Below are 12,811 nucleotides of genomic sequence, written 5' to 3'. Positions count from 1 at the left end.
GCTTTCTCGACTGTTTGTCGTAAAGTGAAGATCTGATCCTGACAGCCTCTATTTGGCCTGAATCCAGCTTTTTCTTCACCAAGCTTTTCTTCCACAATTCTTCTCAACCGTTTCTCAAGTATACTTGCATAGATCTTGCCAGGAACACTCAGTGGGGAAATACCTCTGTAATTCTCACATTTAGTTTTTTTCCCTTTTTATATATGGATACTATGAGAGCTCTACTCCAATCATCGGGAATTCGTCCCTCTGTCCAGGCTTTCTGAACTATGTAGTGCAGCCATTGTAAGACTCTCATACCACCATACTTCAGCATTTCTGGTCAAATATCACCTACTCCTGCTGCCTTTCCACATTTCAAGCCTTTGATGGCTTTTTCTACTTCAAGTATGGATATGGATTCCTGACTGCATGCCTGGTCAGTGTTTTTTACCACTGTGCTGTCATCAGTGCTTGTTTCAATTAGCAGTTTTTCAAAGTAATTACTCCATACTTCAAGGATATCTTTTTCTTCCGTTTTCATGTCACCTTTATCATTTCTAACGCCTTTTACAGCACTCTTTCCTCCATTCCTAAGCTTCTTCAACAACCTCCAGAATATTTATATATTTATCCAGAATAAATATACAGACAAATTAACTTAAAACATAGTGATTGCCAAGAATTTTCTTCCCTAACCCCTAAAACAGCATAGCACATGCTTATCTTGATGTTTAGTAGAATAAATACATATCTACAGATAATAAATATAAACTAAATTTATTTAGTAAATGAATTATGCCACTATTTCTGCCTAGGTCACCTAGGCGTCTTCATGGGCAAAAACATCAGACATATGCATACAGGCATGTCGGTAAGAAAACAAACACAGACTGCATATGATTGGTAGGATCCAGTAGTCCTAACTAGCACCCTCTATAAATGCAATGATGGAAACTGGTTCCACAAAAAAAAAAAAAAAAAAAAAAAACTTACTCTACAGAAAAAAAGGCACACTGCCAATATACATCCAATTAATGTACAAATATGATGGGGTAGCAGACACTGGATTGTGAAATGTGTTGACACCAGATCATTTACTATATACTACTGTGTAAGTTGTGGAGGTATCATGGTAATAATAATTTCCTTTGCTTGCTTTGCAAATTTGTTCTCATAATGTGATTTTGGCTTCCTTACCATGCCAGTTTCTCTTTTTGTATATACTTTTTACTGTTCATGAGCTTGCTCATCATATTTCTCATTATATTTCATTCACAACATTGTCTTTTTAGTGTCTTCTGCTTAATGATATTCCTCATCCCTGAATTCACACCTGATTTATTTTCCTAAGGTAACCTAGCTATATTAGACTGCAGATGTAATCTAATAATGGTTCTTTCAAACACTCTCCTACTATTTCCCATACTCTGTTTTCTTAAATCATATATTACTATAGGTAATTATCCCTCAGATGCTGCATGAATTCTGATTCCTCATTCTAATCTATATAGTTGAACCCTCCCCCAATAATAATTGCTTTCCCTGTAATTACTGACCTAATTAGTCATTGCTAATTGGGTAATGATATTAATTAGTTTTTGTTTATTTTTATTTAAAAATGCTGGAAAGGAGTTGAAAAAAAAAGTAAAAATATAATATTGTTATTAACAATTATGATTTTGGTGCTTTAAACTTTTCACAGTTTGGTACATGTCATAATTATTTTTTTAAAGTTGTTTCTTTCTCATCACTAAAAAGAATGGAAAATTCATGATTTTGACTGAAACTGTTAGGTTTTGTTGTTTGTTATCATGTTTATGTTTGTGGGCCTGTAATGTCATGTGCTTAGATAAGTCAGTCTAATGCATCCTAAGAATTAATAGTAGATGGAAGATTAGTAAAAAGATGTTTTTCTGTTGAAGAGTTAAAGATGATGGGCTGCTGCAGTTAAGACTGCCTTAGAAGACAGAAAAGTAATGGTGATTGCTTCAAAGACCTATACAAGTAACTGAAAGAAAATTATTGATAGCAAACTTAGTACTGAAGTCATGTACTGGGGTTATCATATAATATCTTGTGTACATTATGTACACAAGATATATGTACATACTTCATATACATATGAAGTATATGAAGTATGTACATACTTCATGCACATTTTAGGACATAATAATGATGAATTAAAGATTTTTAGGTTACAAAATTTGATTGACATCCAAAAAAATACAGTGGATGTGATAGAAATATATAAGTTACTAATGTGATTTATAGGACAGATGGAGAAGAAATTTTTCAATATATAGCAGAATAGTAGAGAATACAGGATATTTCTAAAAATTCATTAAGAGTGTAGTTAATAAGAATCTAAGGACTAGGTACATTGGAAATACAATTTTATTAATACAGACCAGTTTACAATAAAACATTTATTAAAACCTACCAGTTTCGCCAGCAAACTGTCTGGCTTTTTCAAGGCGTTTACGGAGATATGAAAGCTAGTAAATCCAAATTAAAAGGAACATAAAAAATGTTGTAAACCAACTAGTAGTTATGGTTACATATTTCATGTGACAGAGAGGACTTATTGTTCTTATTCATTATCACGCATGCGTGTTTGTTGTAGACGTGTAATGTGATTACTGGCTAGCTGTAGTTCAGATTGATTGAGAGAGAGGATCAAGTTTTTCCACGAACTGTTTAGAATTACACCCTGATTTCTGTTGAGGTTTCCGCCGGTTATTGACACTATTGTGGCTTCCTTAAATACACGATGCCTGTAGTCGTCATCGAGATATGGCATGGAGCTGTTTTGCCAATCTATCGTATGGTTAGACGTACAGAAATGATGTGCTAAGCCGGAAGAGATGCTTCTGTTGTGGTTTACATCACCAACATGTTCTTTTTGTCTAATTTCTAAACTTCGTGAAGTTTGTCCGATGTAGGCAAGACCACAGGAGCAGGGAATGTAATATATTCCGCCGGTTATTGACACTATTGTGGCTTCCTTAAATACACAATGCCTGTAGTCGTCATCGAGATATGGCATGGAGCTGTTTTGCCAATCTATCGTGTGGTTAGACATACAGAAATGATGTGCTAAGCCGGAAGAGATGCTTCTGTTGTGGTTTACATCACCAACATGTTCTTTTTGTCTAATTTCTAAACTTCGTGAAGTTTGTCCGATGTAGGCAAGACCACAGGAGCAGGGAATGTAATATACTCCTGGATATTTGTAGAACGGAACTTTATCTTTTGGGGATCCTAAAACTTGTCTGATGTTGGTGGTGTAGGTTTGAAGACCACTCTGATGTTGTGGGCTCTTAGTATTCTTGCTATCTGATATGAAATTGACTTGATGAAAGGTATCACTACAGTAGAAATGTGCTGACAGTGGGATTCTTCTTGTCTGGGGTTGTCATTGTATAGATATTTTTTGATGATGTTTTGAGGGTATCCATTTTGTGATAATGTGTTGGCTATTAGTGAGAGTTCATTCTGTGTATCCTCCTCTTCTGATATAAACTTTTTGGCTCTATGTTTCAACATGTGGATAATACTCAGTTTGTGTGTCTTGTGATGGTTTGAAGTATAATGAAGATATCTTCCAGTATCTGTGGGCTTTCTGTAAATGGATAATTTGACACTGTTAGGTTGTTTTTTTATCAAGATATCTAAAAAATGCAGTTGGTTATTGTTTTCTACTTCCAGAGTGAATTTTATCTTGCTATGTATTGAGTTTATTTTATCCACAAACGATTTTAGGTTGTCTAAGCTGTCTTGCCATACGATGAATATATCATGCACATATCTCCACCATGTAGATGGTCTATGGTCTTGCCTACATCGGACAAACTTCACGAAGTTTAGAAATTAGACAAAAAGAACACGTTGGTGATGTAAACCACAGAAGCATCTCTTCCGGCTTAGCACATCATTTCTATAAGTCTAACCACACGATAGATTGGCAAAACAGCTCCATGCCATATCTCGATGATGACTACAGGCATCGTGTATTTAAGGAAGCCACAATATTGTCAATAACTGGCAGAAACCTCAACAGAAATCAGGGTGTAATTCTAAACAGTTTGTGGAAAAACTTGATCCTCTCTCTCAATCAATCTGAACTACAGCTAGCCAGTAATCACGTTACACGTCTACAACAAACACGCATGCGTGATAATGAATAAGAACAATAAGTCCTCTCTGTCACACGAAATGTGTAACCATAACTACTAGTTGGTTTACAACGTTTTTTATGTTCCTTTTAATTTGCATTTACTAGCTTTCATATCTCCGTAAACACCTTGAAAAAGCCAGACAGTTTGCTGGCGAAACTGGTAGGTTTTAATAAATGTTTTATTGTAAACTGGTCTGTATTAATAAAATTGTATTTCTATTATAAAACGACCAATTATGTATAATTTGACTAGGTACATTGCTTAGAGAGTAGCAAACAAGTGGAATGAATTTGCAAATGGGGAGGAAAGTTGTGAATGCATTGTCAGTGAATGAGATTAGGAAGAGCTATAATAAGGCATTATGTGAGTTAGTATGAACTTTCCATAGCATGTCTTAGGACTATATGAAGATGTATAAATAGTAATAATATTTATGAAATTAACCTATTTAAAATCTTCTGCATATTCCACTTCAAAAAAATATTATTATAGAAATGGTGATAATAATACGAACAGGTTCACCTCCCCACCAAGATGCTTTAAATGACTCAGGATTTCCAGGACTAAACTTCTCTCCAGTAATGGAATCTATTATTTTGTTGTCTACAATTCCATGAGATTCTGGATATAAACCCTATAAAATAGAAGGTAAAGAAATAAGATAAATCTGCAGTTTATTTTCTAGATAATAAAATTTACTGCATTAAAAAAAAAAAAAAGGAGAAGTCAGATAAATCTACCCTATATAAATAAGCCTTTTTATGTCATGTTTGTATGTCACGTTTTTTGAAACGTTTTGAAACTCATGGACCTGATTGTCGAGCCCCCCTAGTATAAATATATTTATACATATCAACTACCCTGTGTTGTCACTTTGCAATGAATAAAAACAAGCACATGCACTCAAACACTTTTGTTATTGCATAAAGAGGTTGTTACATAAATAGCACAACAAAGCTTCAGACTGTAAAGTAGTTATTAAAAATGATTTATTATTTAAAACTATCTAAAAACTTACTTCCTACCCTCTTATTCATGACTTCCTTTTGCCCTTGTTTATTCCCCTCATTCTACAATATGAAAAACCACCCCAGTGTCAATCCAGTAATAACCTTTCAACAGCTTAAATGTCTCAATCATATCTTCCATCTTCTATCCACCAAACTGTGTAGTTTTGAATGCCTTCAGTCTGTTTCTCATAACCAACATTGCACAGTCCTGGTATTTTATATATCTGCCCCTGGACACACTCCAAGGTTATTTAATCCCTTCAAATCCCGGTAACCAAATCTGAGAATAATTATCCAGATATGGTCTGATAAAAGCTATACAATTAAACCACCATCCTTTTATTTCGGCTAGTCAACATCTTACTTGGTATTCCAACTCTGTGGATTGTCTTCACAGCCTTTGCAATATGTCCTCTGAACTTTAAATTTCTATATACAATCAAACTACAATCTCTTGCTTCCTCCACTTTTTTTCTAGTATGAGGCATCTTATCCATGAATCCCAAATTTCAAAACTTTACATTTAACAACTGACTTATTCAACATTCCAACTTATTCAAATCCCCTTGAAGAGCTAAAATAGCAGAACTATTACTAATAACCTTTCCAAGCTTTGTACCATCTACAAACAACTGAATATCTTCCTCTTAGTTTACTGACAATATCATTGACAAGTGAATAGTAATGGTCCCAGTATACTAAATCCTATGGAACTCCACTTGTAACCTTCCTACTTTTTGATACGGCTTTCCTCACCTCCCCATGTACAGCATTCTTATATCTATTAGAAAGACTGTTACCAATTTAATCCATTAACCTGACAGGCATTCTGTCAAATGGCTTTGCAAAATCCAAAAAAATTATAGTGTATGATTTTACCCTCATCCACTGCTCTTGTTATTCTATTGTAAAAAAAAAAAAAAGCAACCCGATTATTAAAACAAAAGTGTTCCTTAAGAAATCCATGCTAGTGCTGGCTTGTATAAATAAAATTGTCCTCATATGCCCAATTCAGTAAGTGTGCTCTAACATATTTTTAAATCTTAACAACCACAGAAGAAACACAAACCAGCCAATAATTTGATACCTCCATTCTATCACCATCTTTATGGAATGGCATTGCCTTATCCTTCTTCCATATCCAGGAACTTGTTCTATTGCTGGACTTTCATTAAACAAGCAGGTTAATGGTCAGCTGCACAGAACATGCCCTTAAAACATGGTGAAATTTCATTTAGTCTGCCTTACTGATATTTAGTGTACTCAGTATTTGGAATACATCCTCTTCATTCAGTTCTAACTCTTCACCATGTGTAATCCTAGGAATAAATCCTGATGTACCAGGATGGAACATTCTGATAAAGTGATCATTAAATAGGCTCAATTATGTCATTTGCCTTGATCACCCAAGTCTCATCTCCATCCAGAATGGTAATTTATCAATAAGTGCTTTCGTTTATTCTACTTCTACTGGCCACGTAGTGAAAAAAACTGCTTGGAATTCTCTTTGGATTGCAGTGATAGTCTCCTCTCATTCTAATTTTTATCTCCTTACTATACTAGTCACGTTTCTAATATGAACCTTATATTCCTCATGCAACCGTTTTCACTATTTCTCTTTATATATCAATCCATTATCTTTTTCATCTTCAATTCCTGCTTAATTTATCAAGTTTATCTGGTCATAGCATCAGAGAATCTGATGCTATGACCAGATCCAAAACTCTTGATTTTTGTGTCCCCTCCACCACATTCTGCCTAAGACAGCTGTCCCTCAAGAATTCTAAAAATTCAGTTTCCTTATTACTGCATACTGTCTCCTCTGCCCAGTTTATATTGCTATAGTTGAAGCCCCCAAACCCCACCCAATGATCATTCTCTTTCCACTTGCCAAACTAATTTGCTAAACATTTCCTATTCATCATCTATATTTTCTGCTCTCATTTCTCAAAACACTATCTAAACATAAATCCCTTCCTGCTATGAATAAATCTAAATATCGAAATGTAGGCATACAACATAATCATCATCAAATTCCTGCCATGTACCCTCAAGGGGTGTACAGGATATGATAGTACTACATGAAAAATTTACATCATTACTAACTTCCTATCTACAATTTTCCTCCAAATCAGTCTGTTACGTGTCAAGACTCCAACATTATCAGATCTTATATTTCTATCGTCTAAGGCACTTTGTACAGTATCAATCCACCTCTATCTTGGTCTTCCCCTGGGTAGTTTTCCTGACAACCTGACAGAGAACACTTGTTTTGCTAATCTTTCCTTGCCCATTCTATTTAAGTGACCATACCACCTGAGATTAGCTCTGCTAATGCATTCCTGATGCTGACAATGTCAAGTTCTTAGTAATAATATCCTCGTTTTTAATATGATCTTGCCATTGATGCCATCTGTTCTTATGCCTCTAATCTTTCTCAGGACTCTCATATCTGCATTCTCTAGTCTTTGGTCAAGTGTTTTACTTCTGACCGTAGCTCTCAGATCTATAAGTTAAAACTGGTTTGAACACTGTCTTGTATACAGCTAATTTAGTGTTCCGACTAATTTTTCTCTTATTCCACATGAATTTATTCAATTGACATCCTACCATACCAGCTTTGTTGATTCTGTTGTCTATTTCCATATTTAATTTACTATTTTCACTAAAAATCATGCCAAAGTAGCTGAAATGTTTTACTTGTTCAACAGGTTCTCTGTTCACAAAGCAGTTGACATTTCCAATGATTCTACCTATTTTCATTGTCTTTGTCTTTTTATTGCTGACCTTCATACCATATCTATTACAACAGTTATTCAATTCAGTCAGGGAATCTTGCAAACTTGTAGCAGATTTATTTAGAAGTATAACATCATCCACATAAAGCAAAGAGCTGACATTAACATCTCCAATTTTGATACCATGTTTAATACCACTTTCCTTCATAATGTGATCCATATAGATAATGAATAACAGAGGGGATAATGTACATCCTTGTCTCACACCAGATTTAACATTAAACCATCTTCCTGTACTTCCTTCAATTCTAACTGCTGACTTACAACTCAAATAAAGACTAAGTACTGCTTGATATAATGACCCAATGACACCATATAACTGTAGAGTATTGAATAGCTTCTCTCGGCACCTTGTCATATGCCTTTTCCAGATGGACAAAACTTAAATACAGATCTTTGTTATATTCCCATGACTTTTCAACTATTTCTCGTAATGTGAAGATCTGATCCTGACAGCCTCTATTTGGCCTGAATCCAGCTTGTTCTTCACCAAGCTTTTCTTCCACAATTCTTCTCAACCGTTTCTCAAGTATACTTGCATAGATCTTGCCAGGAACACTCAGTGGGGAAATACCTCTGTAATTCTCACATTTAGTTTTTTTACCTTTTTATATATGGATACTATGAGAGCTCTACTCCAATCATCGGGAATTCGTCCCTCTGTCCAGGCTTTCTGAACTATGCAGTGCAGCCACTGTAAGACTCTTATACCACCATACTTCAGCATTTCTGGTCAAATATCATCTACTCCTGCTGCCTTTCCACATTTCAAGCCTTTGATGGCTTTTTCTACTTCAAGTATGGATATGTATTCCTGACTGCATGCCTGGTCAGTGTTTTTTACCACTGTGCTATCATCACTGCTTGTTTCATTTAGCAGTTTTTCAATGTAATTACTCCATACTTCAAGGATATCTTTTTCTCCTGTTTTCATGTCACCTTTATCATCTCTAACTCCTTTTACAGCATCTTTCCTCCATTTCTAAGCTTCTTCAACAACCTCCAGAATATCTTACCATGCTCTTGATATTTATTTTCCATGTGTTCTTGCCAAAGTCTTCCCATGACTTTTGTTTAGCTAGTTTTACACAGTGTTTAGCTTTCTTACATTTGTCTCTGTATTTTCTAAGAGCACAAGCTGACTTATTTGCCAGGAACTTTTGATATGCTTTCTTCTTTTCCTTCACTGCCTTTTTAACTTCCTGTGTCCACCATGGAGTTCTGATTTTTCTATCCTTGCAGACAACCTCACCACATGCTTCTCTGGCTGAATCAATCAGTGTTTTCTTTAAGGCTTGCCACTTAATCTCCAAGGTTTGGTTGCTGTTCTCAAACTCTTTCATTTTTTTCCGATAATCTTTGTGTATTTTAGTCTAGAGTTCTAATCTGAGAGCTGCTCAACTTTCATTCGCTTTAAAACTTTCTTACATGTTATTCTTTTCAATATGAAATTCAATTTTATCTTGCTTAAGACTAAATAGTGATCACTTCCAATTTCAAATCCTCTGTACACTCTGGTGTCCTGCACCAGGGAGAAAACATCACTATCAACAATAACATAGTCAATGAGACTTTTCTTATTCCTTGCTTCTTCTCTCCATGTGAATTTGTGCACATTTTTATGTTGGAACATGGTGTTAGTAATAACCAGTCCATGTCCTGAGCAAAAATCCAACAGGTATTTGCCATTATTATTAGCTTTGCTCTTTTCTCCAAATTCTCCCAAAATATTTTTGTATGTCTGACAATCATTTCCTACTCTGCTATTTAGAGATCCCCAACATTGACCAACTTTTCCTTTTTCATTGTGTCAGAAAAATTTGACTGATTAAAAGATCTGTGGATTGTAGAGATGATCCTGATATTTTATTCTTTAAATCTGAATTTTTAATGAAAGAGAAAGAATTATCTGTAAATGCATAGAAAAGATTTGACATGGTGTTAGTAATAACCAGTCCATGTCCTGAGCAAAAATCCAACAGGTATTTGCCATTATTATTAGCTTTGCTCTTTTCTCCAAATTCTCCCAAAATATTTTTGTATGTCTGACAATCATTTCCTACTCTGCTACTTAGAGATCCCCAACATTGACCAACTTTTCCTTTTTCATTGTGTCAGTTACTTTCTCTAAAGTCTCAAAAAATTCCTCCATTTCTACCTTAGTAGAACCTTCTGTGGGACCATAGGCACAAATAGGTCTTATTGTCCAGTTCCCCATTCTCATATTTGCCCACATCACTCTACTTGAGACTGCCTGCCATTCAAGAAGATTAGCCTCGTATTTAGTGTTGAATACTATGGCTACTCCTTCTTTTCCTTGATTGTTATGCCTGAATATAACATTTTGCATTTATTTCCTGTTTCCTAGCCATTGTTAACACAATAAGAATAACACTTAAATTGCAAGTAAGTGACAATATATACATATGGGAAACAGGAGACCCCCATTGCAGTTCTTTCTATATGCTTGTACAGTTTGTTTTGCCAACTAAAGTAACCTGAATTTATGAAAAATTGGAATAATTTTACAATATTAGGAAGAAAATCATTGCATAGTAATTCTATTACTTCAGTCAGGATGTTTGTGAAGAGTGAGACTACGTCAAAACTGATTAAAAGATCTGTGGATTGTAGAGATGATCCTGATATATTATTCTTTAAATCTGAATTTTTAATGAAAGAGAAAGAATTATCTGTAAATGCATAGAAAAGATTTGATAGATATTTTGAAACTTTCTAAGTTGGATAACCTATACAATTTATAATAGGTCTTAATGGAACATTTTATTTATATCTTGGAAAAACCATAAAGTCAGGGTGGTCTAGCATGAACTCTTAACTTTTTGATGGTTTCTTCATCCCAAGGTTGAACTTCATCTAGGAGACTGTTGTTAACTCTCTAGAAAATGCATCAATAGGTGGTATGATCATGTGGTAAAGGGTTAAACTTTTTAAAGTGGTTACTTTTATCAAGAACCACAACTGCATGCCCTTCTTTCAGCTTTGGTAATCAGTATGTTCATATTGAAATTAAAATTGCAATAATTTAAATGTATTTCTTTGAATTCTAGTAGTTGTAGATAGAGTTAACCTCCTGGTGTTGATAGCATATAATGTCACGCATTTTCAATTGAAGCGTTATTCTTATTGTGTTTATTTCAACTGTATTGACAATGACTAGGAAACCTAGCCAAATTTTCTACAAATCAGAAATGTTTTTTTAATGTGGCATTCCATCACTCTGTTATAATTTTATCATCATTCCTATCATCCATCCTTGCAATTCTAGTTTCCCTGCCATAACCCTAACATGTTCACTAGTCTAGAAGACAGCAATCTTTCCCAATGTCTTCATCCTTCTGTGTTCAAACATAACCCATCTCTTGTATATAGCTATCTTCTATCCTCAAATGTACTCCATGCATCTACATGTTCAACACCCCCCCCCCAAACACACACATTCTTGCTATAATCTCATCCATTGACATTAATTTTCTCCTCAATCAAACATCAATCTCAAAGCTCTTGGTATGTAATTCAGACTACCTCTCATGTCATTCCTGCCAACCATTACTATTATCTCTAAATTTTCACCTCTCTTCATTGTCATTGCCACACTGTTATTCTTTCCAGTAAGCACTCCTCTGACATTCTACAACTCATACCCCATATCATTGAATCTCAGAACAGCTTCGTTTATTTTCCTTTCATTGGCATCCCTAACCCTTTCTGCTTCCAGTCTCTCTCTCAACTTTCCCTCCTCATCTTTCTACCCCCTTCCCTTGCTCCCACACTTACTCTCAACTTTCTCCATCTTCTCTTTACCTGTTTCTCCATTTTCTCTTACCTTGCTCTCTCCCACACTTCTCCCACACATGCCTTGAACTAGCTAACCTCTCTACTCTCTTCATTCATCTTCCTGAACTCAGTCTTCATTTCTTCCCTTAACAGTTCTGTTTTTCTCTCCCCATATACTACTTTCACTCAACATTTACTCGCACAATCACAGCCATCATCTAAAATTTAATATTCATCCTAGTAAAAACAATTGATAATTAATGTAATATGTAATAATAATATCTTATCTCTTGCAATTTGTTGTTTTTTATGTTTGTAGTTTGGTTTTGGTTCATATATACATATATACACTTGAGCAGTTGAATTACAGATATCTGCTGTGTTGGCGAAATGGTGCTGTAGTTGCCCCAGTGGAACAGTGCCACATGGTGCATGACGGGGATATCATCAGACCTTGTACTGACCGTCTGAGTAATAGTCGAGCACAGAATGGGGAAGATTCAAGATCTCAGTGAATTCGATCGTGGCCAGATAGTCGGAGCCAGACGTATGGGGCACTCAATCTCTGAAGTTGTGCAAGCACTGGGCTTTTCACGGACCACTGTGTCAAGAGTGTACTATGAGTACATGGAATCGGGTAAAACCACAGCCTCCACGGAAAACTGCCGTGGTGTACAACGTGTCGATGACAGGGGACGCCATCAGCTAGCTAGGATGGTAATAGCGGAGCCACAGTGCCGCAGATCACTCATCAGTTCAATGCTGAACAACAACGACGTGTGAGCAGCCACACCATCCAGAACCATCTCCTTGCTATGGGGTATAGAAGCCACCACCTGACTAGGGTACCTCTGCTCACCACGTCACAAGGCACAACGATTAGCATGGGTGCAGGAACACCGCCATTCGATCCTCGACGCATGGAAAAGGTCGCCTGGACTGATGAGTCGAGGTATACATTGGTACACGCTGATGGCAGGGTACGAGTTCGTCGCCAAGCACATGAAGCGATGGATCCCTCGTGCCAGCAAGATACAGTTCAGGC

The 12,811-nt window shown here is 35.7% G+C and overlaps 1 protein-coding gene across 1 annotated transcript in view; it reads right to left on the bottom strand.

The window, feature by feature from the left end:
* Positions 1 to 12,811, bottom strand: part of LOC150107366 (venom phosphodiesterase-like) — a 291,454-nt gene that overhangs the window by 170,773 nt on the left and 107,870 nt on the right. The window contains exon 7 of the mRNA XM_090391228.1: positions 4,675 to 4,794. Coding sequence (XP_090247354.1) covers positions 4,675 to 4,794 — 120 coding nt within the window. The remainder of the gene's footprint in view (positions 1 to 4,674; positions 4,795 to 12,811) is intronic.

This window comes from Typopeltis vanoorti, chromosome 4, assembly GCF_054136105.1.
Source record: "Typopeltis vanoorti isolate ZY-2024b chromosome 4, IOZ_Tvanoo_1.0, whole genome shotgun sequence".
Lineage (NCBI taxonomy): Eukaryota > Metazoa > Arthropoda > Arachnida > Uropygi > Thelyphonidae > Typopeltis > Typopeltis vanoorti.
This window is presented reverse-complemented; position numbering and strand designations above follow the sequence as displayed.